This window comes from Panulirus ornatus, chromosome 10, assembly GCF_036320965.1.
Source record: "Panulirus ornatus isolate Po-2019 chromosome 10, ASM3632096v1, whole genome shotgun sequence".
Lineage (NCBI taxonomy): Eukaryota > Metazoa > Arthropoda > Malacostraca > Decapoda > Palinuridae > Panulirus > Panulirus ornatus.
Genome location: NC_092233.1, coordinates 1,097,642 through 1,125,483, shown reverse-complemented (window position 1 = coordinate 1,125,483; position 27,842 = coordinate 1,097,642). Strand labels below are relative to the sequence as shown.

The 27,842-nt window shown below is 42.2% G+C and overlaps 1 protein-coding gene across 1 annotated transcript in view; it reads right to left on the bottom strand.

Annotated features, from left to right (window-relative positions):
• Positions 1-27,842, bottom strand: part of LOC139750718 (uncharacterized) — a 105,982-nt gene that overhangs the window by 68,890 nt on the left and 9,250 nt on the right. Inside the window, exons 2-3 of the mRNA XM_071665393.1 lie at positions 19,929-20,124; positions 7,509-7,660 (exon numbers count right to left, since the gene is read on the bottom strand). Of these exons, the coding sequence (XP_071521494.1) occupies positions 7,509-7,660; positions 19,929-20,124 (348 nt within the window). The remainder of the gene's footprint in view (positions 1-7,508; positions 7,661-19,928; positions 20,125-27,842) is intronic.

Below are 27,842 nucleotides of genomic sequence, written 5' to 3'. Positions count from 1 at the left end.
TTTTGGAAGGAGGTAAATAAAGTGTGTAAGACAAGGGAACAAATGGGAGCATCAGTGAAGGGGGCTAATGGGGAGGTGATAACAAGTAGTGGTGATGTGAGGAGATGGAGTGAGTATTCTAAAGGTTTGTTGAATGTGTTTGATGACAGAGTGGCAGATATAGGGTGTTTTGGTCGAGGTGGTGTGCAAAGTGAGAGGGTTAGGGAGAATGATTTGATAAACAGAGATGAGGTAGTAAAAGCTTTGCAGAAGATAAAAGCCGGCAAGGCAGCGGTTACTTAATGTATGTATGACACATTGTGAGGTGCCTGAGGATTGGCAGAATGCTTGCATAGTGCCATTGTAGAAAGGCAAAGGGGATAAGAGTGAGTGCTCAAATTACAGAGGTATAAGGTTGTTGAGTATTCCTGGGAAATTATATGGGAGGGTATTGATTGAGAGGGTGAAGGCATGTACAGTTCATCAGATTGGGGAAGAGCAGTGTGGTTTCAGAAGTGGTAGAGGATGTGTCGATCAGGTGTTTGCTTTGAAGAATGTATGTGAGAAATACTTAGAAAAGCAAATGGATTTGTATGTAGCATTTATGGATCTGGAGAAGGGATATGATAGAGTTGATAGAGATGCTCTGTGGAAAGTATTAAGAATATATGATGTGGGAGGTAAGTTGTTAGAAGCAGTGAAAAGTTTTTATCAAGGATGTAAGGCATGTGTACGTGTAGGAAGAGAGGAAAGTGATTGGTTCTCAGTGAATGTTGGTTTGCGGCAGGGGTGCGTGATGTCTCCATGATTGTTTAATTTGTTTATGGATGGGGTTGTTAGGGGGGTGAATGCAAGAGTTTTGGAAAGAGGGACAAGTATGCAGTCTGTTGTGGATGAGAGAGCTTGGGAAGTGAGTCAGTTGTTGTTCGCTGATGATACAGCACTGGTGGCTGATTCGGGTGAGAAACTGCAGAAGCTGGTGACAGTTTAGTAAAGTGTGTGAAAGAAGAAAGCTGAGAGTAAATGTGAATAAGAGCAAGGTTATCAGGTACAGTAGGGTTGAGGGACAAGTCAACTGAGAGGTATGTTTGAATGGAGAAAAACTGGAGGAAGTGATGTGTTTTAGATATCCGGAAGTGGATCTGGCAGCGGATGGATCATGGGAGCGGAAGTGAATCATAGGGTGGGGGATGGGGCGAAAGTTCTGGGAGCATTGAAGAATGTGTGGAAGTCGAGAACGTTATCTTGGAAAGCAAAAATGGGTATGTTTGAAGGAATAGTGGTTGCAACAATGTTATATGGTTGCGAGGCGTATGCTATTGATAGAGTTGTGCAGAGGAGGGTGGATGTGCTGGAAATGAGATGTTTGAGGACAATATGTGGTGTGAGGTGGTTTGATCGAGTAAGTAATGAAAGGGTAAGAGAGATGTGTGGTATAAAAAGAGTGTGGTTGAGAGAGCAGAAGAGGGTGTTTTGAAATGGTTTGGTCACATGGAGAGAATGAGCGAAGAAAGATTGACAAAGAGGATATATGGGTCAGAGGTTGAGGGAACGAGAAGTGGGAGACCACATTGGAGGTGGAAAGATGGAGTGAAAAAGATTTTGAGTGATCGGGGCCTGAACATGCAGGAGGGTGAAAGGCGTCCAAGGAATAGAGTGAATTGGAACGATGTGGTATACCGGGGTAAACGTGCTGTCAATGGATTGAACCAGGGCATGTGAAGCATCTGGGGTAAACCATGGAAAGTTCTGTGGGGCCTGGATGTGGAAAGGGAGCTGTGGTTTCAGTGCATTATACATGACAGCTAGAGACTGAGTGTGAATGAATGTGGCCTTTGTTCTTTTCCTAGCGCTACCTCGCACACATGTGGGGGGAGGGGGTTGTTATTTCATGTGTGGCAGAGTGGCAACAGGAATGACTAAGGGCAGGCAGCTTGAATTATGTACATGTGTATATATGTATATGTCTGTTTGTGCATATAAATATATATATATATATATATATATATATATATATATATATATATATGCGACAAAAAAAATATATATATATATATATATATATGACAAAAAATAAATATATATATATATATATATATATATATATATATATATATATATATATATATATATATATTTTTTTTTTTGCCGCTGTCTCCCGCATTTGCGAGGTAGCGCAAGGAAACAGACGAAAGAAATGGCCCAACCCACCCCCATACACATGTATATACATACGTTCACACACGCAAATATACATACCTACACAGCTTTCCATGGTTTACCCCAGACGCTTCACATGCCTTGATTCAATCCACTGACAGCACGTCAACCCCGGTATACCACATCGCTCCAAATCACTCTATTCCTTGCCCTCCTTTCACCCTCCTGCATGTTCAGGCCCCGATCACACAAAATCTTTTTCACTCCATCTTTCCACCTCCAATTTGGTCTCCCTCTTCTCCTCGTTCCCTCCACCTCCGACACATATATTCTCTTGGTCAATCTTTCCTCACTCATTCTCTCCATGTGCCCGAACCATTTCAAAACACCCTCTTCTGCTCTCTCAACCACGCTCTTTTTATTTCTACACATCTCTCTTACCCTTACCTTACTTACTCGATCAAACCACCTCACACCACATATTGTCCTCAAACATCTCATTTCCAGCACATCCATCCTCCTGCGCACAACTCTATCCATAGCCCACGCCTCGCAACCATACAACATTGTTGGAACCACTATTCCTTCAAACATACCCATTTTTGCTTTCCGAGATAATGTTCTCGACTTCCACACATTCTTCAAGGCTCCCAGAATTTTCGCCCCCTCCCCCACCCTATGATCCACTTCCGCTTCCATGGTTCCATCCGCTGCCAGATCCACTCCCAGATATCTAAAACACTTCACTTCCTCCAGTTTTTCTCCATTCAAACTCACCTCCCAATTGACTTGACCCTCAACCCTACTGTACCTAATAACCTTGCTCTTATGTATACATTGAGATATATAGGTATGTATATGTGCATGTGTGGACGTGTATGTATATACATGTGTATGTGGGTGGGTTGGGCCATTCTTTTGTTTGTTTCCTTGCACTACCTCGCTGACAAGGGAGACAGCGTCAAAGTATAATAATAATAAAAAATCATCAATATCATTATCATACTTGATCACCAGTTCCTGCTCCAGTAAGGTAGTGCCAGGAAACGGACAAAGAAAGACCCATCCACTTTTACACACATATATACATACAAAGCCATACACATACATATACATATCAATATACATACATATGCATAAGTATACATTTACATAAACGGCTATATACATATATAAACATGCATATGTTCATATTCGCTTGCCTTTATCCATTCCTGGTGCCAACCCGCCCCACAGGATACAGTATCACCATCCCCTGTATCAGTGAGGTAGCACCAGGAAAAAAGACAAAAAAGGCCACATTTGTTCACATTCAGTCTAAAGCTGTCATATGAAATGCACCAAAAAAAATTGCCTATCCATATCCAAGCCCTAAAGATCTTTCCATTGTTTACCCTAGACATTGCACATACACTGGATCAGTCCACTGACAGCACATTGACCCCAATATACCAAATCATTCCAATATACACTTTTCTTTGCACATCTCTCACCCTCCTGCATGTTCTGGCCCCGAATACTCAAAATCTATTTCACACCTTCCTTCCACCTTCAATTTGGTCTCCCACTTCTTATAACCTCCACCTTTGACACATATATCCCATTTGTCAACCTTTCCTCACTCATTCTCTCCATGTGTCCAAAAACATTTCAACAGACCCTCTTCTGCTCTCTCAACCACTCTTTCTCACCAAATACTGTCCTCAAACATTTCATCTCCAGCTCTTCCATCCTCCTCCATGCAACCCTATCAACAGTGCATGCCTTGCAATCATATAATATAGTTGGAACTATTATTCCTTCGAACATACCCATTTTCACTCTCCAGGATAACTTGTCCCTCAACCCTACAGAACCTTATAACCTTCCTCTTATTCACATTTACTCTCAACTTTCTCCTTTCATACACTTTTTCAAACTTAGTCACCAACCTCTGCAGTTTCTCAAATGAATCAGTCGCTAGAGCTGCATCACTGCGAACAACAACTGACACATTTCCCATGCCCTTTCATCCACAACAGACTGCATACTCGCCTTCTCTCCAAAACTCTTGCATTTACCTCCCTAACCACCCCATCCATAAGCAAATTAAACCACCATGGGGACATTACACACCCTTGCAGCAATCCAACATTCACTGGGAACTAATCACTAACCTCTCTTCCCACTTGTACACATGCCATACATCCTTGGTAAAAGCTTTTCACTTTTCACTAATTCTAGCAAGTTACCTCCCACACGATGTACTCTTAATACCTTCCACAAAGCACCTCTATCAATCATACCATATGCCTTCTCTAGATCCATAAATGCTACACACAAATACATTTGTTATTCTAAATATTTCTCACATACATTCTTTAAAGCAAACACCTGATCCACACATCCTCTACCACTTCTGAAACAACACTGCTCTTATCCAATCTGATGCTCTATACACAGCTTTACCCTCTCAATCAATACCCTTCTATATAATTTCCCAGGAATACTAAACAAACTTATACCTCTGTAATTTGAACACTCACCTTTATCCCCTCTGCCTTTGTACAATGACACTATGCATGTATTCCAACAATCATCAGACACTTCACCATGATCCATACATACAGTGAATATCCTTATCAACCAATAAACAACACACTCACCCCCTTTTTTAATAAACTCCACTCCAATACCATCTAAACCTGCCATCTTGCCAGTTTCCATCTTCCACAAAGCTTTCACTACCTATTCTCTGTTTACCAAACCATTCTCCCTGACCCTCTCACTTTGCACACCACCCTGACCAAAACACCCTATATCTGCCACTCTATCATCAATCATATTCAACAATCCATCAAAATACTCACTCCATCTCCTTCTCACTTCATCACTACTTGTTATTACCTCCCCATTTACCCCCTTCACCGATGTTCCCATTTGCTTTCTTGTTTTATGCACTTTATTTACCTCCTAAAACATTTTTTTTTTTTTTTTTGTCGCTGTCTCCCGTGTTTGCGAGGTAGCGCAAGGAGACAGACGAAAGAAATGGCCCAACCCACCCCCATACACATGTATATACATACATGTCCACACACACAAATATACATACCTACACAGCTTTCCATGGTTTACCCCAAACGCTTCACATGCCCTGATTCAATCCACTGACAGCACGTCAACCCCGGTATACCACATCGATCCAATTCACTCTATTCCTTGCCCGCCTTTCACCCTCCTGCATGTTCAGGCCCCGATCACACAAAATCTTTTTCACTCCATCTTTCCACCTCCAATTTGGTCTCCCACTTCTCCTCGTTCCCTCCACCTCCGACACATATATCCTCTTGGTCAATCTTTCCTCACTCATTCTCTCCATGTGCCCAAACCATTTCAAAACACCCTCTTCTGCTCTCTCAACCACGCTCTTTTTATTTCCACACATCTCTCTTACCCTTACGTTACTTACTCGATCAAACCACCTCACACCACACATTGTCCTCAAACATCTCATTTCCAGCACATCCACCCTCCTATGCACAACTCTATCCATAGCCCATGCCTCGCAACCATACAACATTGTTGGAACCACTATTCCTTCAAACATACCCATTTTTGCTTTCCGAGATAATGTTCTCGACTTCCACACATTCTTCAAGGCTCCCAGGATTTTCGCCCCCTCCACCACCCTATGATTCACTTCCGCTTCCATGGTTCCATCCGCTGCCAGATCCACTCCAAGTTATCTAAAACACTTTACTTCCTCCAGTTTTTCTCCATTCAAACTTACCTCCCAATTGACTTGACCCTCAACCCTACTGTACCTAATAATCAACCTTGCTGTTATTCACATTTACTCTTAACTTTCTTCTTTCACACACTTTACCAAACTCAGTCACCAGCTTCTGCAGTTTCTCACATGAATCAGCCACCAGCGCTGTATCATCAGCGAACAACAACTGACTCACTTCCCAAGCTCTCTCATCCACAACAGACTTCATACTTGCCCCTCTTTCCAAAACTCTTGCATTCACCTCCCTAACAACACCATCCATAAACAAATTAAACAACCTTGGAGACATCACACACCCCTGCCGCAAACCTACATTCACTGAGAACCAATCACTTTCCTCTCTTCCTACACGTACACATGCCTTACATCCTCGATAAAAACTTTTCACTGCTTCTAACAACTTGCCTCCCACACCATATATTCTTAATACCTTCCACAGAGCATCTCTATCAACTCTATCATATGCCTTCTCCAGATCCATAAATGCTACATACAAATCCATTTGCTTTTCTAAGTATTTCTCACATACATTCTTCAAAGAAAACACCTGATCCACATATCCTCTACCACTTCTGAAACCACACTGCTCTTCCTATAATTCAATGATACTTTCTCAACCCAACTCTCATTTGCCCTCTTTTTCACCAATTCCACCTTTCTCTTAGCCTCCTGCCACTTTCTTCTATACATCTCCCAGTCATTTGCACTACTTCCCTGCAAAAATCATTCAAACGCATCTCTCTTCTCTTTCATTAACAATCTTACTTCTTCATCCCACCACTCACTACCCTTTCTAATCTGCGTGTGTATGTGAACAATTGTGCCTTTTTTTACCTGTTTCCTGGTGATTCCTCACTATGAAATTAAAATATTCTCTTTAATAAGTTAATGAAATTTCATGCTCTAAAAATAAGTTACAAAGAAAAACATGGAAACATGCATGGTACAGCAGAACATTTGAAATTCATGTAAGCAAGGCATGGCAAGTGATGACATTTCAGTGAAAGACATTCATCATTTCTATGGGTGAAAGATATGGTAAATTGTTTTATCTACAGGTATAGTTCTCTACAATAGTTTCTTACATAATGGATGAACAAATAAATATCTAAGTTCTCAGAAAGAATTTAAAACAAAACCCTACCTAGCCCATTCCACTGTCCTAAAGAAATGTGGATTAGACAAACACATACCTGTTTGTCATTTCCTGTGTTGTATATTATTTTCATTGCTTGGATAACAACTTGAGTGTCATTTGGTAAATGATTTCCATTATGCACATAACTTTTGAGTTTTTCCCCATGATCCCTAATCCCTTCTTTATATGAAAAAGGATGTCTAAACTAAGTGCACTTCATTAATGTGTAAGCTCTTTTGGTACCTATCTGACTATATCATGACCCTAATGTATCATCAAAACAAAGGAACACATTCAAAAAAGAATCTGTGGTTGGTTTTCATTGCAGAATATAGAGAAGCATTCATATGGAGCACTAAGGGGCAGAGTACTGGCATCTGAGGTGCATTTTATATTCTTGATGATACCAAATGTCACAATTTTTAGGAGAGGAAGCAAAACACTTCCTGAAATACTAACCTTACGGGCCTTCTCTATTGACAAAGCCTTGCTCTTCATTCCCTCAGAGACACCATAACCAATATCTTCATGGAAAACTCCATCTTTTAGTTGCACCTGAACTTTAGCACTAACTCCTACATAGTACCGGCCATTGTAGTGGTCAACAAAATCTGCAATAAAACTTAAGTTTTGAGATAAAGAATGTTACTAAGTTATTCCTAGACTACCATCTTAAGCTTTAATAGTGTACAGTTAACTAACATCACATTATTCCAGAAAATAGTCTTGAAGGAGAAACCTATTCTCACTGGAGCAATGTCCACTATACATAAGATAGTCCTCGGGAACATCAGGTTAGGTTTCCATCCTACCCCATAAGACTGGTGAAGAAACTCTTGATTTATTCACCCTTCTCAGACAGTACACTTACCATCAAAGCCACTCAACTACAGGACCCATTCTTACATCTGGCCCCTCGCTGACATCACTTTCTCACCAGCTCACATAAACTAGAGCCCTTACAGTTTCACAGATTGCAGTGCCAAACGAAGACAGCCACCATAACAAATTAAAAATTGGTTTTTGAAAAAGAAAGAAGAGCCAGGAAGAAAAAAGCTTGCAGGGCACCACCTTGGAGAGAAAAGTTTTTCATTTTTCAAAAGTCACACTTCTCTCCTCAGCTCTGCATGCTGTGAATATATCCACTTGAAGGAAGAGGGTTAGAGAAAAATTTTCAATTCAAATTCTTCTTATTGCCCTATGGTAAGTCAAAATCAATCTGACTGGATATGACCACTGATGCCAGTTGTCAGGTTACAAAAATTAAATTCCTTCTTTGGAAATCAAAGGCATACCTAAAACCAACTTTTAATGAGAAGGAAACTCCAGAGCTACAAAGATTAGATCCACCACCTCTAAACAAAGGAACAATCTATGAAGGTTGAAAAGGGGGGGCCAAAGGCCTATATTCTTGGAATCTTCCAACAAAAAGCTGTTGAGGATGGCTAATGTAAATGCCACTTCTCTAACATTATGCATTCAATCATAAAGGTTAAGGTAAGCAACCATGGACAGTTTACTGTTCAAAAAAGGTTAAGGTAAACCACCATGGCCAGTTTCCTGTTCAAAAAAGGTTAAGATAAGCCACCATGGCTAGTTTCCTGTTCAAAGTAGAGAAAAATAATTCTTTTTGATGTAACTGGTGAAATCTAAAAGATTTTGAGGAATTTAAGTGGCATAAGACATGCAGAGGGCAGGGATAGGCATGTGCAAAAAGGGTAGAGTGCTGAGATGAGTACATTATGTTGCTAATGAAAGAGAAAAGGGAGAGGTACAGGTTTCACATAAAGGGGAGGAGTTTAAGTGATTTGAAGAAGTATACAAGAAAGCAGCAGGAGGTCAAACCCTAAACACTCAAAACCTTTTTCTTTCTAACATTCATCTCCAATCCAGTCTCCCCCTTGTCCTAATCCCCTCCACTTCTGACACATGCATCCTCTTTGTCAATCTCTCCTCACTCATTCTCTCCATATGCCCAACCAATTCCAGCCCTCTAAACCATACTGTTATTACTACATTTCTCACATATTATATCATTTATCACTTTCCAGTAGTTGTTAGGCAGCCATCAATCAAGGAGGTATATTACTGGTACCACCTGCCTGGGTATCGGAAGGATTAGTGAAAGCCATGTAGATAGCCAACACTTATGTGACTGTCAAGTTGCACTTCCCTGAACCAGGTAGCTGTCTTTTCTTTCTACCTCACACATGCATGGACTACTAGCATTCTGTCCAAAATATACAATCTTTCTATCAAACAAAACACTTAACAACACTTAGCTAACACAAGTCATTCATTGTAAGTCCCAATTTTCCTGTGGTGAGCACTATGAGATAGCTCTACATTTTGGCAGAATGGTGAAAGCAATAGATAGAAATAGTAGTTAGGAACATTAGGGTAGACACAGAAGTAGGAGTATGTAGGTGCATTAGGCAAGAGCACAAGGCAGAAGTGGTAGGTTGGAACACTCAGCAGCAGTAGTTATGAAAATCAGGAAAGTGCCTCTGGAAATACTGCACTAGAGTTGCTATCTGCCAGTGACCTGTTAAGGATGAGCCACTAAAGGCTAAGAAGTGGCACTGGAGTCACCAATTATGGAGACTTTTTTTTTTTCTATGTAAGAAGAGACGGGATTGGAAACTGGGGCCCTAATCAAGGCCATCTTATCAATTCTATTTATATCTATCATACTCGATTGCTGTTTCCTGCATTAGCATGGTAGTGCCAGGAGACAGACAATGAATGGCTAATCCACTCATATACACATATATATACATACACACCCATACATGCACATATACATACATATACATATTCATTTCATTTTCATTTATATTGCTTTGTCGGTCTCCCGCGTTAGTGAGGTAGCGCAAGGAAACAGACAAAATAATGGCCCAACCCACCCACATACACATGTATATACATACACGTCCACACACGCAAATACACATACCTATACATCTCAACGTATACGTACATATACACACACAGACATATACATATACAGACATGTACATAAGTCATACTGCCTGCCTTTATTCATTCCCATCGCCACCCCGCCACACATGAAATAAAAACTCCCTCCCCCCTCATGTGTGCGAGGTAGCGCTAGGAAAAGACAACAAAGGCCACATTCGTTCACACTCAGTCTCTAGCTGTCATGTAATAATTCACCAAAACCACAGCTCCCTTTCCACATCCAGGCCCCACAGAACTTTCCATGGTTTACCCCAGACGCTAGACATGCCCTGGTTCAATCCATTGACAGCACGTCAACCCCGGTATACCACATCGTTCCAATTCACTCTATTCCTTGCACGCCTTTCGCCCTCCAGCATCTTCAGGCCCCGATCACTCAAAATCTTTTTCACTCCATCTTTCCACCTCCAATTTGGTCTCCCACATCTCCTCGTTCCCTCCACCTCTGACACATATATCCTCTTGGTTGGTCAATCTTTCCTCACTCATTCTCTCCATGTGACCAAACCATTTCAAACACCCTCTTTTCCTCTCTCAACCACACTCTTTTTATTACCACACATCTCTCTTACCCTTACATTACTTACTCGATCAAACCACCTCACCCCACATATTGTCCTCAAACATCTCATTTCCAGCACATCCACCCTCCTCCGCACAACTCTATCTATAGCCCACGCCTCGCAACCATATAACATTGTTGGAACCACTATTCCTTCAAACATACCCATTTTTGCTTTCCGAGATAATGTTCTCGCCTTCCACACATTCTTCAACACTCCCAGAACTTTCGCCCCCTCCCCCACCCAATGATTCATTTCCGCTTCCATGGTTCCATCCGCTGCCAAATCCACTCCCAGATATCTAAAACACTTCACTTCCTCCAGTTTTTCCCCATTCAAACTTACCTCCCAATTGACTTGTGTCTCAACCCTACTGTACCTAATAACCTTGCTCTTATTCACATTTTACTCTCAGCTTTCTTCTTTCACACACTTTACCCAACTCAGTCACCAAGTGACTCACTTCCCAAGCTCTCTTATCCACAACAGACTGCATACTTGCCCCTCTTTCCAAAACTCTTGCATTCACCTCACTAACAACCCCATCCATAAACAAATTAAACAACCATGGAGACATCACACACCCCTGCCGCAAACCTACATTTACTGAGAACCAATCACTTTCCTCTCTTCCTACACATACACATGCCTTACATCCTCGATAAAAACTTTTCACTGCTTCTAACAACTTGCCTCCCAAACCATATATTCTTAATGCCTTCCACAAAGCATCTCTATCAACTCTATCATATGCCTTCTCCAGATCCATAAATGCTACATACGAATCCATTTGTTTTTCTAAGTATTTCTCACAAACATTCTTCAAAGCAAACACTTAATCCACACATCCTCTACCACTTCTGAAAACCACACTGCTCTTCCCCAGTCTGATGCTCAGATTGTGATGCTCACATATACAAACTCATACATACACATACAAAGACATATGCATATATACACATGTAAATATCCATACTTGCTTGCCTTCATCCATTCCTGTCACTACCCCATCCCACAGGAACTCTTATCCCCTTTGCCTTTGTACAATGGCACTATGCAAGCATTCCTCCAATCCTCAGGCACCTCACCATGAGTCATACATACATTAAATAACCTTACCAACCAGTCAACAATACAGTCACCCCCTTTTTTAATAAATTCCACTGCAATACCATCCAAACCTGCTGCCTTGCCGGCTTTCATCTTCCGCAAAGCTTTTACTACCTCTTCTGTTTACCAAATCATTCTCCCTAACCCTCTCACTTTGCACACCACCTCAACCAAAACACCCTATATATGCCACTCTATCATTAAACACATTCAACAAACCTTCAAAAAACTCACTCCATCTTCTTCTCACATCACCACTACTTGTTATCACCTCCCCATTAGCCCCCTTCACTGATGTTCCCATTTGTTCCCTTGTCTTATGCACTTTATTTACCTCCTTCCAAAGCTTCTTTTTATTCTCCCTAAAATTTAATGATACTCTCTCACCCCATCTCTCATTTGCCCTCTTTTTTACCTCTTGCACCTTTCTCTTGACCTCCTGCCTCTTTCTTTTATACATCTCCCAATCAATTGCATTATTTCCCTGCAAAAATCGTCCAAATGCCTCTCTCTTCTCTTTCACTAATAATCATACTTCATCCCACCACTCACTACCCTTTCTAATCTAACCACCTCCCACACTTCTCATGCCACAAGCATCTTTTGCGCAAGCCATCACTGCTTCTCTAAATACATCCCATCCCTCCCCCACTCCCCTTACCTCCTTTGTTATCACCTTTTTCCATTCTGTACTCAGTCTCTCCTGGTACTTCCTCACACAAGTCTCCTTCCCAAGCCCACTTATGCTCACCACTATCTTCACCCCAACATTCTCTCTTCTTTTCTGAAAACCTCTACAAATCTTCACCTTCGCCTCCACAAGATAAAGATTAGACATCCCTCCAGTTTCACCTCTCAGAACATTAACATTCAAAAGTCTCTCTTTCGCAGGCCTATCAATTAACACGTAATCCAATAACACTCTCTGGCCATCTCTCCTACTTACATACATATATTTATGTATATCTCTCTTTTTAAACCAGGTATTCCCAATCACCAGACCTTTTTCAGCACACAAATCTACAAGCTCTTCACCATTTCCATTTACAACACTGAACACCCTAAGTACACCAATTATTCCCTCAACTGCCACATTACTCACCTTTGCATTCAAATCACCCATCACTATAACCCAGTCTCGTGCATCAAAACTACAAACACACTCACTCAACTGCTCCCAAAACACTTGCCTCTCATGATCTTTCTTCTCATACCCAGGTGCATATGCACCAATAATCACCCATCTCTCTCCATCCACTTTCAGTTTTACCCATATCAATCTAGAGTTTACTTTCTTACACTCTATCGCATACTCCCACCACTCCTGTTTCATGAGTAGTGCTACTCCTTCCCTTGCTCTTGTCCTCTCACTAACCCCTGACTTTACTCCCAGGACATTCCCAAACCACTCTTACCCTTTACCCTTGAGCTTCATTTCACTCAAAGCCAAAACATCCAGGTTCCTTTCCTCAAACATACAACCTATCTCTCCTTTCTTCTCATCTTGGTTACATCCACACACACTTAGACATCCTAATCTGAAACTTCGAGGAGGATGAGCACTCCCCGCGTGACTCCTTCTTCTGTTTCCCCTTTTAGAAAGTTAAAATACAAGGAGGGGAGGGTTTTCAGCCCCCGGCTCCCCTGGGGGCTGATGGAATGTTATAAAGTTGGGCAAGAGTTAAGAGGATAGTCTGTGTAGCATGCTTCATAAGGTCTATGGTCTTTGGGTAGTGCTGGAGAGAAGAATGTTATGTCTGGTGAGGCTGGCTGCTGGGGATGGTGAGTGGGGAATCTAGCTGGCTGGCTACTTAAGTTGAACATACTGAGAGGATGCAGTTTGCTTATGATCTGTTCACTTAAGGAAACATGGGTGTGAGTTTTGAAGCAAATGGAATGGTAAGCAGTGAAACCTCCACAGAGGTAAGTGTTAGGCATGCTGGTGAGATTCTGCAGTTGGAGAGTGTAAAGGGGTCATGTGGGAGGGGGAGGTATGTAGATGATAATGATGTAGTTGATACAGTGAAGTTCTATTTTTACAGATCATATCTCCAGGGTGTTGTTGTTGTCTGTGACCTGCTTTGTGGTCAGTGGTGTTAAATAAGGTAAGGTTTGGTGGACGAGTGCTCTGAGTCCTCCTCCTCCTGTCCTTGTTATCTGTCATTTCTTACAGCTATGTAGTTGTAGAAAGGTGGAAAGGTTGGTCTCACAAAGAAGTAAATAAGATTTACATGAGCACCAATAAATGTTTTCATTTTTATACTTAGTCGCTGTCTCCCACATTAGCGAGGTAGCACAAGGAAACAGACAAAAGAATGCCCCAACCCACCCACATACACATGCATATACATAAACGCTCACACATGCACATATATACATACCCATACATCAGATTGGGGAAGAGCAGTGTGGTTTTAGAAGTGGTAGAGAATGTGTGGATCAGGTGTTTGCTTTGAAGAATGTATGTGAGAAATACTTAGAAAAGCAAAGGTATTTGTATGTAGCATTTATGGATCTGGAGAAGGCATATGGTAGAGTTGATAGAGATGCGCTGTGGAAGGTATTAAGAATATATGGTGTGGGAGGCAAGTTGTTAGAAGCAGTGAAAAGTTTTTATCGAGGATGTAAGGCATGTGTACGTGTAGGAAGAGAGGAAAGTGATTGGTTCTCAGGGAATGTAGGTTTGCGGCAGGGGTGTGTGATGTCTCCAAGGTTGTTTAATTTGTTTATGGATGGGGTTGTTAGGGAGGTGAATGCAAGAGTTTTGGAAAGAGGGGAAAGTATGCAGTCTCTTGTGGATGAGAGAGCTTGGGAAGTGAGTCAGTTGTTGTTCGCTGATGATACAGCGCTGGTGGCTGATTCATGTGAGAAACTGCAGAAGCTGGTGACTGAGTTTGGTAAAGTGTGTGAAAGAAGAAAGTTAAGAGTAAATGTGAATAAGAGCAAGGTTATTAGGTACAGTAGGGTTGAGGGTCAAGTCAATTGGGAGGTAAGTTTGAATGGAGAAAAACTGGAGGAAATAAAGTGTTTTAGCTATCTGGGAGTGGATCTGGCAGCGGATAGAACCATGGAAGTGGAAGTGAATCATAGGGTGGGGGTGGGGGCGAAAATTCTGGGAGCCTTGAAGAATGTTTGGAAGTCAAGAACATTATCTCGGAAAGCAAAAATGGGTATGTTTGAAGGAATAGTGGTTCCAACAATGTTGTATGGCTGCGAGGCGTGGGCTATGGATAGAGTTGTGCACAGGAGGGTGGATGTGCTGGAAATGAGATGTTGGAGGACAATATGTGGTGTGAGGTGGTTTGATCGAGTAAGAAATGTAAGGGTAAGAGAGATGTGTGGTAATAAAAAGAGTGTGGTTGAGAGAGTAGAAGAGGGTGTTTTGAAATGGTTTGGTCACATGGAGAGAATGAGTGGGGAAAGATTGACCAAGAGGATATATGTGTCAGAGGTGGAGGGAACGAGAAGTGGGAGACCAAATTGGAGGTGGAAAGATGGAGTGAAAAAGATTTTGAGTGATTCGGGCCTGAACATGCAGGAGGGTGAAAGGCGTGCAAGGAATAGAGTAAATTGGAACGATGTGGTATACCGGGGTTGACGTGCTGTCATTGGATTGAACCAGGGCATGTGAAGCGTCTGGGGTAAACCATGGAAAGTTGTGTGGGGCTTGGATGTGGAAAGGGAGCTGTGGTTTCGGTGCATTATTACATGACAGCTAGAGACTGAGTGTGAACGAATGGGGCCTTTGTTGTCTTTTCCTAGCGCTATCTCGCACACATGAGGGGGGAAGGGGTTGTTATTCCATGTGTGGTGAGGTGGCGATGGGAGTGAATAAAGGCAGACAGTATGAATTATGTACATGTGTATATATGTATATGTCTGTGTGTGTATATATATGTATACATTGAGATGTATAGGTATGTATATTTGCGTGTGTGGACGTGTATGTATATACATGTCTATGTGGGTGGGTTGGGCCATTCTTTCGTCTGTTTCCTTGTGCTACCTTGCTAACATGGGAGACAGCAACAAAGCAAAATAAATATAAATAAATGATACATTTCAGTGTATACATACACAGACACGTATACACATGTACATATTCATACTTGCTGCCTTCATCCATTCCCATCGCCACCCCACTCCACATGAAACAGCAACCCCTCCCCCCCATGCACACATGAGGTAGCACTGGGAAAAGACAACAAAGGCCACATTCATTCACACTCAGTCTCTAGATGTCGTGTGTAATGCACCGAAACCACAGCTCCCTTTCCATATCCAGGTCATCTCCCGCGTTAGCAAGGCAGCACAAGGAAACAGACAAGGAATGGCCCAACCAACCCACACACACACGCATATATATAAACACCCCCACAAGCACATACACACACATATACACCCCAACATATACATACATATACATAAACAGACATATACATATATACAAATGCACATCCTCACTTGCTGCCCCCATCCATTCCCATTGCCACCCCACCACACACAAAACAGCATCCCCCACCTTCCATCGATGCAGCACCAGGAACAGGCAAAAAGGCCACATTCGATCACACCCAGCCTTCACCTGTCACGTGCAACACACCAAAACCACAGCTCCCCTCCACATCCAGGCCCCACAGACACCCCCCCTACGGCCCACCCCAGACGCCCCACACGCCCCGGCCCAATCCACCGACAGCACATCGCCCCCGGCACACCACAGCACCCCAACCCATCCCACTCCCTGTACGCCCCCCACCCTCCTGCACGTCCAGGCCCAGACCACCCAAAATCCTCCTCACTCCATCCCCCCACCCTCAACCCAGTCTCCCACCTCTCCTTCTTCCTTCTACCCCAACACACACATCAACCCTGTCAATTCCTCCCCACTCAACCTCTCCACATGCCCAAACCACCTCAACACCCCCCCCAACCACACTCCCCCCATTACCACACATCTCTCTTACCCTTTCATTACTTAATCATACCACCTCACACCACATATTGTCCTCAAACATTTCATTTCCAACACATTCAACCTCCTCCGTACATCCCTATCCATAGCCCATACCTCTCAACTGCATAACATTATTGGAATTACTATTCCTCCATAAATACCTATTTTTGCTCTCCGAGATGTGTGATAATAAAGAAAGTGTGGCTGAGAAAGCAGAAAAGGGTGCGCTGAAACGGCCCAGACACATGGGGAGAATAACAGGAAAGACTGACAAAGACGACACATCTGTATAAATATTTTTTTTTTTTTTTCTTATACTTTGTCGCTGTCTCCCGCGTTTGCGAGGTAGCGTAAGGAAACAGACGAAAGAAATGGCCCAACCCCCCCCATACACATGTATATACATACGTCCACACACGCAAATATACATACCTACACAGCTTTCCATGGTTTACCCCAGACGCTTCACATGCCTTGATTCAATCCACTGACAGCACGTCAACCCCGGTATACCACATCGCTCCAATTCACTCTATTCCTTGCCCTCCTTACACCCTCCTGCATGTTCAGGCCCCGATCACACAAAATCTTTTTCACTCCATCTTTCCACCTCCAACTTGGTCTCCCTCTTCTCCTCGTTCCCTCCACCTCCGACACATATATCCTCTTGGTCAATCTTTCCTCACTCATTCTCTCCATGTGCCCAAACCACTTCAAAACACCCTCTTCTGCTCTCTCAACCACGCTCTTTTTATTTCCACACATCTCTCTTACCCTTACGTTACTCACTCGATCAAACCACCTCACACCACACATTGTCCTCAAACATCTCATTTCCAGCACATCCATCCTCCTGCGCACAACTCTATCCATAGCCCACGCCTCGCAACCATACAACATTGTTGGAACCACTATTCCTTCAAACATACCCATTTTTGCTTTCCGAGATAATGTTCTCGACTTCCACGCATTCTTCAAGGCCCCCAGAATTTTCGCCCCCTCCCCCACCCTATGATCCACTTCCGCTTCCATGGTTCCATCCGCTGCCAGATCCACTCCCAGATATCTAAAACACTTCACTTCCTCCAGTTTTTCTCCATTCAAACTCACCTCCCAATTGACTTGACCCTCAAACCTACTGTACCTAATAACCTTGCTCTTATTCACATTTACTCTTAACTTTCTTCTTCCACACACTTTACCAAACTCAGTCGCCAGCTTCTGCAGTTTCTCACATGAATCAGCCACCAGCGCTGTATCATCAGCGAACAACAACTGACTCACTTCCCAAGCTCTCTCATCCCCAACAGACTTCATACTTGCCCCTCTTTCCAAAACTCTTGCATTTACCTCCCTAACAACCCCATCCATAAACAAATTAAACAACCATGGAGACATCACACACCCCTGCCACAAACCTACATTCACTGAGAACCAATCACTTTCCTCTCTTCCTACATGTACACATGCCTTACATCCTCGATAAAAACTTTTCACTGCTTCTAAAAACTTTCCTCCCACACCATATATTCTTAATACCTTCCACAGAGCATCTCTATCAACTCTATCATATGCCTTCTCCAGATCCATAAATGCTACATACAAATCCATTTGCTTTTCTAAGTATTTCTCACATACATTCTTCAAAGCAAACACCTGATCCACACATCCTCTACCACTTCTGAAACCACACTGCTCTTCCCCAATCTGATGCTCTGTACATGCCTTCACCCTCTCAATCAATACCCTCCCATATAATTTACCAGGAATACTCAACAAACTTATACCTCTGTAATTTGAGCACTCACTCTTATCCCCTTTGCCTTTGTACAATGGCACTATGCACGCATTCCGCCAATCCTCAGGCACCTCACCATGAGTCATACATACATTAAATAACCTTACCAACCAGTCAACAATACAGTCACCCCCTTTTTTAATAAATTCCACTGCAATACCATCCAAACCTGCTGCCTTGCCGGCTTTCATCTTCCGCAAAGCTTTCACTACCTCTTCTCTGTTTACCAAATCATTTTCCCTAACCCTCTCACTTTGCACACCACCTCGACCAAAACACCCTATATCTGCCACTCTATCATCAAACACATTCAACAAACCTTCAAAATACTCACTCCATCTCCCTCTCACATCACCACTACTTGTTATCACCTCCCCATTTGCGCCCTTCACTGAAGTTCCCATTTGCTCCCTTGTCTTACGCACTTTATTTACCTCCTTCCAGAACATCTTTTTATTCTCCCTAAAATTTAATGATACTCTCTCACCCCAACTCTCATTTGCCCTTTTTTTCACCTCTTGCACCTTTCTCTTGACCTCCTGTCTCTTTCTTTTATACATCTCCCACTCAATTGCATTTTTTCCCTGCAAAAATCGTCCAAATGCCTCTCTCTTCTCTTTCACTAATACTCTTACTTCTTCATCCCACCACTCACTACCCTTTCTAATCAACCCACCTCCCACTCTTCTCATGCCACAAGCATCTTTTGCGCAATCCATCACTGATTCCCTAAATACATCCCATTCCTCCCCCACTCCCCCTGCTTCCATTGTTCTCACCTTTTTCCATTCTGTACTCAGTCTCTCCTGGTACTTCCTCACACAGGTCTCCTTCTCAAGCTCACTTACTCTCACCACCCTCTTCACCCCAACATTCACTCTGTATAAATGTATAAATAAAAAAAGGAATGCTGACCTTTATAACAACGTGGCTGACATCAGCATCTAACACAAAAGCATAAAAAATGAGATCCTAAGGAAATGCAAGGGTTCTAATTTCTGAAAGCCAGTGGGCAAGTGATGTCAACCTTAGGGCAGACACTGATTAGCTGTGATAGCAAGTACAACAGTCGAGAGGAAGCTTCAGTGGTGAAAGGATCATCCAAATAAATGATGTGAAGCAGTGCTTCTTCATCAACTGTAAAGGGTAAGAGGGAAACCTGAACTGATATTCCTGAGAAATATCTTATCTTCAAACTGTACAAAGCAAGGAAGAGAAATTTTCACATATCACATTTACCTAAATGTCATTTTCACAAAAAAGTCAGGACTACAATGTTTTGATGAATGACCAAAAGTCAGTTGTATAAAACTAATATCTCACTAGTTTCCATACTCATGAAGGTATTGATGAAATTCCTTAGTCAACTTCAGTTCTTCAGGAAACATAAATTTCAATATGACAACAGGAGATACTATTCTTTAATATTCTTTAGTTTTGTATCATCATATACCTAAGCAGTATCTTACCAATGGTTTGATTTGTAACTGAGTGGCTCCAACCATTAAAGCCAAAGATCTCATTAGCAAGACTGATAAGTCGCCAGCCTTCAACATAAGCTATCCGTTGGCCACCAGCTCCAGCTCGTTGGCTGATGAAAGACGGCCCAAGTTTCTGCCGTAAAACATTCTGGATGGCTGTCTGCTCTTCTCCAGTGAACTGTATCTGTAATGAATAATTCACAGAATAAATCATTCACTGACTGTCTAGTCATACGGTCATTATCATGCAAGTTTCTTGTTTGAATACCTGAATGTAAAGCAGACACTTACACAATATCATGATCAGACATGGTCACAGATACAACGTCTGATCATAAGGCAACTACAGGTGACATCTAAAGTTGCATCATTCAGTGAGCAAATAAAGACAGTGTACATTTTCTCCATGGAAAAACCTGGCTCTGACTCGAGGTGATGTCATGCCAAGAATTCCCTCGCTGACAACTCCAGTAACTATCCAAGTGACTATTTTGGGCCCTTGCCCAAGAAACACAATTTGTCTAGGTCTATCTGGCTTCTATAACAGAAACCCATCCCCTTGGTATAAGAAAGACCATGTTTATCTCACTAAACATAGTAAAACATGTATACCTTTTCCATCAACAAATAGAGGGTCTGACAGTAAAAGTACAAGTCTCAACCACCTTCCTATTATCTGATATCATGGCAATGGGCAACTACTTCATTATCAGTTTCATGAACATTTAGTTTGAAATTTGATAACAAACATTCTATTTGTTTAACATTTGTAACTGGCATCAATGTTGAACATGTGTTGATCAGACTTAACATTCTAAATTCTAAAGTTTATTCTTAGAGGAAAATGAACCTCATCCCAAATATGGTGAGTTGCCTTAATTATGGTACTACCAGTTGAAACTGGGTGTGTAGAAATAGTTAGAAAGCCTCCTGTGAAGTATACAGGTTCAACAGATAATATAATTTATTTTTTTCTTTTTTTTTTCTTTTTTGCTTTGTCACTGTCTCCCGCGTTTGCGAGGTAGCGCAAGGAAACAGACAAAAGAAATGGCCCAACCCACCCCCATACACATGTATATACATACGTCCACACACGCAAATATACATACCTACACAGCTTTCCATGGTTTACCCCAGACGCTTCACATGCCCTGATTCAATCCACTGACAGCACGTCAACCCCGGTATACCACATCGCTCCAATTCACTCTATTCCTTGCCCTCCTTTCACCCTCCTGCATGTTCAGGCCCCGATCACACAAAATCTTTTTCACTCCATCTTTCCACCTCCAATTTGGTCTCCCACTTCTCCTCGTTCCCTCCACCTCCGACACATATATCCTCTTGGTCAATCTTTCCCCACTCATTCTCTCCATGTGCCCAAACCATTTCAAAACACCCTCTTCTGCTCTCTCAACCACGCTCTTTTTATTTCCACACATCTCTCTTACCCTTACATTACTTACTCGATAAAACCACCTCACACCACACATTGTCCTCAAACATCTCATTTCCAGCACATCCATCCTCCTGCGCACAACTCTATCCATAGCCCACGCCTCGCAACCATACAACATTGTTGGAACCACTATTCCTTCAAGCATACCCATTTTTGCTTTCCGAGATAATGTTCTCGACTTCCACACATTCTTCATGGCTCCCAGAATTTTTGCCCCCTCCCCCACCCTATGATCCACTTCCGCTTCCATGGTTCCATCCGCTGCCAGATCCACTCCCAGATATCTAAAACACTTTACTTCCTCCAGTTTTTCTCCATTCAAACTTACCTCCCAATTGACTTGACCCTCAACCCTACTATACCTAATAACCTTGCTCTTATTCACATTTACTCTTAACTTTCTTCTTTCACACACTATACCAAACTCAGTCACCAGCTTCTGCAGTTTCTCACATGAATCAGCCACCAGCGCTGTATCATCAGCGAACAACAACTGACTCACTTCCCAAGCTCTCTCATCCCCAACTGACTTCATACTTGCCCCTCTTTCCAAAACTCTTGCATTCACCTCCCTAACAACCCCATCCATAAACAAATTAAACAACCATGGAGACATCACACACCCCTGCCGCAAACCTACATTCACTGAGAACCAATCACTTTCCTCTCTTCCTACACGTACATATGCCTTACATCCTCGATAAAAACTTTTCATTGCTTCTAATTTATAAAAACATTATAATACATAAAGTAAATAATTAATTGACTTACCCATGTATATAGCTTCCCTAAAAGAGTTACTAACAGATATTGAGCATTGGAAGAATATAATATAAAAGCAAATACCTAAATGACCTGAATTCATGACACCCTAATGGTGAGAAGAAACTCACTTGGCAATACCCCTACAGGTAAAACCATATCTAAAATCTACATTCAAACATACAAAACTAAAAAAGTTAATATACCAAGAGAAAAGAAACCCCATTAAAGTCCACAATAAAATATAAGCTTAAACTAATGTTTGAGGGTCCTAGTAAACCACCAATATCAGTGTTACATGTTCATTGAATGCATTATAAGGTTACAGAAAAGCCTCTCCACACATTAAAATCACCCAGTTGCTTCAAACTGTAGTGTGTCATATTGGACTCCATGAGTACAGCATGCTCCTTGATGAAAATTTCAAACTTCTGCAGTTCGGTCACCAGACTGTCAAGAAGCACATCTGTCTATACCTCAGTGCATCTGTAAGTGTGCAACAGCAGTAGCAAGGCTCTCAGGTGATTATAAACCAAATTTTCATTAGGCCTGCAACTCACAGCGCCACTACAGTGTTCTGTTGTCTCTTTTTGCAGCTCATTGAACCACTGGCCTTCTGCTGTGTCTCTCTCGAGATACAAGAAGTCTGCTCATTAAGCTTATGTGGCCTCAAAGCCTGAGTTACACTGCTGTCAGTTCCTTGGCAAGACTGCTGGAACATGCAAGCTACCAAGTACTGTGAGGCCCCCCACTGATAAGACACTTGGGAGCGACCCTTCCCCCTTGAATAATCTTCTGTTCACATAAAGCCGAATCATGGCATCCAATGCAGAAACAATACCTAGTGTTAGAGTTACAATTCTAAGCCCTGTACCAACAATACTGCCAATTCCTACAAAAAGTTGGCTTTCAAGTGAAGCATTCCAACTTAAAAGAGATACAACCAGGAATGTAGCTCTTTCCCTGTAACTGCCCTTCCCAGAAAGCAATAGCAATTCTTCTTCCAACTATAAATCATATTTCTTCTAGTCCAGGTGAGAGGTGCACCGTACTGAACTAGTTGTAATGGTAAATAAACTGGAAAGTTTTTTATGACAACTTCTGTTTTCATCACATCCTCAAACAACGGGAGTTTAAGAAGCTCTACCCCTACCTAGGAGGCCATAGATACCATATCCAGGTCCTGTGTAATAACAGTTATTGTCCTCCATGATAACATACATCAAAGTTCTACTTTCCTTTAAATAGTCAGCAATCAAGCCTTGGTTCATCTGAGAGCATGTATTTGGAGGACTGTAACTTGTACTGCTAAGAATGGGTAGTTTTGGGTTCCACTACTCTGAAAGGGTGCCAGTGATATTTTTGCCCAACTGTTAGCTTCCATAGGCATCCCGCCTTCCTCTTTAATTTTTCCGTACACATCTAACCCCACTCATAGCCTAATGCCAATCTGGCAAGCACCTAATATAGCTTAGCGGCACTCTTGAAAGAGAGATGTAAAGCTCAATGTGTAAATTCACATAAAAAAACTGACCAGAGAGCTTGAGAGGTTAAAAGATATCCACGCACTGCAAAAGTAAAAAAACGCATATCTGGTCATGCATTAATCTACAGACCACTAAAATCAAGGTCTAATGAATTTACAGAACAAATAAGAAACAGAGAAACATGTCTTGACCTCCTTGGAAATGAAAACCAGCCCAAGACATACTTGTATAGTAACACTTCAACCTGCCACAATTAAATGGAAACAGTCAGAAATAACACAGAAGCTGAAAATGCTGACCTGGAACAACTCTGATGAACAGCCTGCAAAAAGAGAGTTTATGCGGACTACCCAAAATTTCTCCCTCTTCACAATCAACAAACCAATCAAGGAATAACAACCATGAGCTTAATCTTATTAATCATGTAGACCTAATGATGAACATTACCATCGCAAAACACCTACACAAGAAAGAGGCTAAAATCGATTTAGGTTAACGCACATATAGTATGTATCAAGTAATTTCAAGTTTTAATATGCAGACTGGATAAATGGGAAGATGTGATCAAATAAGATGTCTGTGCCAACACTGGGAAGATGTGATCAATAAAGGATGTCTGTGACACACTAGGAAGCCCTTCTAAGTACCAAAACCGAGAAGAATGCATATATGACCATCACTACTTTTAGGCACTCAAAGCATCAACAGACATATACCAGTGAAAAGAACAGCAACTAAAGGATCAAGGCTAGAATGAAAAAGATGAGTACTTTAAAGGAGGCAAAAAGAATCACAGACTACGAAAGAAGCCACAGTTCAATCCAGCAAAGGAAAGAAAAACCTATTAAGTGAATTTTAAACATCAAGCAGTAATTTTGTATGGATAGGGGTTGGTTGGGGAGGTAAATGCAAGAGTTTTGGAGAGAGGGATGAGTATGCACGCTTTACGCATTAGAGTGCCTGGGAAGTGAGTCTGTTTGCTGTTTCCCGATGATAAAGCTCTGTGGCGAATTCGAGTGAGAAATTGCATTAGTACGTACTGAGGTTTGGGAAAAGTGTGTTGAAAGAAGAAAGTAGAGAGTAAATGTGAATAAAGCAAGGTATTAGTTCACTAGGGTTGAGGGACAAGTAAAACTGGGATTATCAGTCAGAAATAGAGAAAAAAGTGGGGGAAGTGAAGAATCTTAGATATCTGGAAGTGGACTTAGCAGTGAATGAAACCACAACGGGAGTGAAAGTGAGTCAACAGGGTATGGGAGGGGGCCAAAGGTTCTGGGAGCAATATGTGGAAGAGAACGTTGTCCTTGTAGAGCAAAAATTGGCAATGTTTAAAGGAATCGAAGTTCCAACCTTACATGATCACGAGAAATCCCCCCATTAGCCCCCTTCACTGAAGGTTCCCATTGTCTTACGCACTTTATTTACCCCCACCTATCTTACCCTCACCTCCCTCTTTACCCCAACCCTTACCATACCTCTCCCCTACCCCTCGCACCCCCCTCCTCCTCCCCCCCCCTATCCTCCTTCCAAAACACCCTTTTATTCTCCCTAAAAATTTAATGATACTTACTCCCTCACACCCATCTCTCTCTCATTTGCCCCTTTTCACCTCTTGCACCTCTCTCTTGACCTCCACCTCTTTCTTTATCCATCTCCCACTCATTTGCATTATTTCCCTGCAAAACCATCCAAATGGCCTGCCTCTTCTCTTTCACAAAAATCTTACTTCTTCATCCACCACTCACTAGTACACCTTTTCTGATCTGCCCCCCCCACCATTTCTCCATGCCACAAGCATCTTTTGCGCAAGCCCATACTGCTTTCCCTAAATATAACTCCATTCCTCCTCCCCCCACTCCCTGACATCCTTTGGTTTTTCCTCAACCTTTTTCCGTTCTGTACTCATCTCTCCTGTACTTCCTCACACAAGTCTCCTTCCCAAGATTACTTACCTCCACCACACTCTTCAACCCCAACCATTCGCTCTTCTATTCCAAAAAACCTCTAGATCTTCACCTTCCATACTCCACAAGGATTAATGAGCCGACATCCCTCCAGTTGCACCTCTAGCACATTAACATCCAAAAGTCACTCTTTCGCGCGCCTATCAATTAACAATAATCCCAATAATCTCTCTGGCCAGCCTCTTTACCTACCTTACATACGTATAAACTTGTGTATATCTCTCTTTTAAAACCAGGTATTCCCAATTACCAGTCCTTTTTCCAGCACACAAATCGACAAGCTCTCACCATTTCCATTTATAACACTGAACACCCTATGTACACCATTATTCCCTCAACTGCCACATTATTCACCTTTGGCATTCAAAACACCCATAACAATTGCCCGTCACGATTCATCAAAACTACTAACTCACTGCACTTAGCTGCTCCCAAAACACTTGCTCTCATGATCTTTCTTCTTCATTCCAGGTGCACCCCCCCCCCCCCCAAAAAAAATTTTTTTTTTTTTGGTGGCAAAAAAAACCCAAAAACCCAACCACTTTCCTCTCTTCCCCCCCCTTCCATCCTCGTTCCCTCCACCTCCGACACATATATCCTCTTGGTCAATCTTTCCCCACTCATTCTCTCCATGTGCCCAAACCATTTCAAAACACCCTCTTCTGCTCTCTCAACTACGCTCTTTTTATTTCCACACATCTCTCTTACCCTTACATTACTTACTCGATAAAACCACCTCACACCACACATTGTCCTCAAACATCTCATTTCCAGCACATCCATCCTCCTGCGCACAACTCTATCCATAGCCCACGCCTCGCAACCATACAACATTGTTGGAACCACTATTCCTTCAAACATACCCATTTTTGCTTTCCGAGATAATGTTCTCGACTTCCACACATTCTTCATGGCTCCCAGAATTTTTGCCCCCTCCCCCACCCTATGATCCACTTCCGCTTCCATGGTTCCATCCGCTGCCAGATCCACTCCCAGATATCTAAAACACTTTACTTCCTCCAGTTTTTCTCCATTCAAACTTACCTCCCAATTGACTTGACCCTCAACCCTACTATACCTAATAACCTTGCTCTTATTCACATTTACTCTTAACTTTCTTCTTTCACACACTATACCAAACTCAGTCACCAGCTTCTGCAGTTTCTCACATGAATCAGCCACCAGCGCTGTATCATCAGCGAACAACAACTGACTCACTTCCCAAGCTCTCTCATCCCCAACAGACTTCATACTTGCCCCTCTTTCCAAAACTCTTGCATTTACCTCCCTAACAACCCCATCCATAAACAAATTAAACAACCATGGAGACATCACACACCCCTGCCGCAAACCTACATTCACTGAGAACCAATCACTTTCCTCTCTTCCTACACGTACACATGCCTTACATCCTCGATAAAAACTTTTCATTGCTTCTAATTTATAAAAACATTATAATACATAAAGAAGATGAAAGCCGGCAAGGCAGCAGGTTTGGATGGTATTGCAGTGGAATTTATTAAAAAAGGGGGTGACTGTATTGTTGACTGGTTGGTAAGGTTATTTAATGTATGTATGACTCATGGTGAGGTGCCTGAGGATTGGCGGAATGCTTGCATAGTGCCGTTGTACAAAGGCAAAGGGGATAAGAGTGAGTGCTCAAATTACAGAGGTATAAGTTTGTTGAGTATTCCTGGTAAATTATATGGGAGGGTATTGATTGAGAGGGTGAAGGCATGTACAGAGCATCAGATTGGGGAAGAGCAGTGTGGTTTCAGAAGTGGTAGAGGATGTGTGGATCAGGTGTTTGCTTTGAAGATTGTATGTGAGAAATACTTAGAAAAGCAAATGGATTTGTATGTTGCATTTATGGATCTGGAGAAGGCATATGATAGAGTTGATAGAGATGCTCTGTGGAAGGTATTAAGAATATATGGTGTGGGAGGCAAGTTGTTAGAAGCAGTGAAAAGTTTTTATCGAGGATGTAAGGCATGTGTACGTGTAGGAAGAGAGGAAAGTGATTGGTTCTCAGTGAATGTAGGTTTGCGGCAGGGGTGTGTGATGTCTCCATGGTTGTTTAATTTGTTTATGGATGGGGTTGTTAGGGAGGTAAATGCAAGAGTTTTGGAAAGAGGGGCAAGTATGAAGTCTGTTGGGGATGAGAGAGCTTGGGAAGTGAGTCAGTTGTTGTTCGCTGATGATACAGCGCTGGTGGCGGATTCATGTGAGA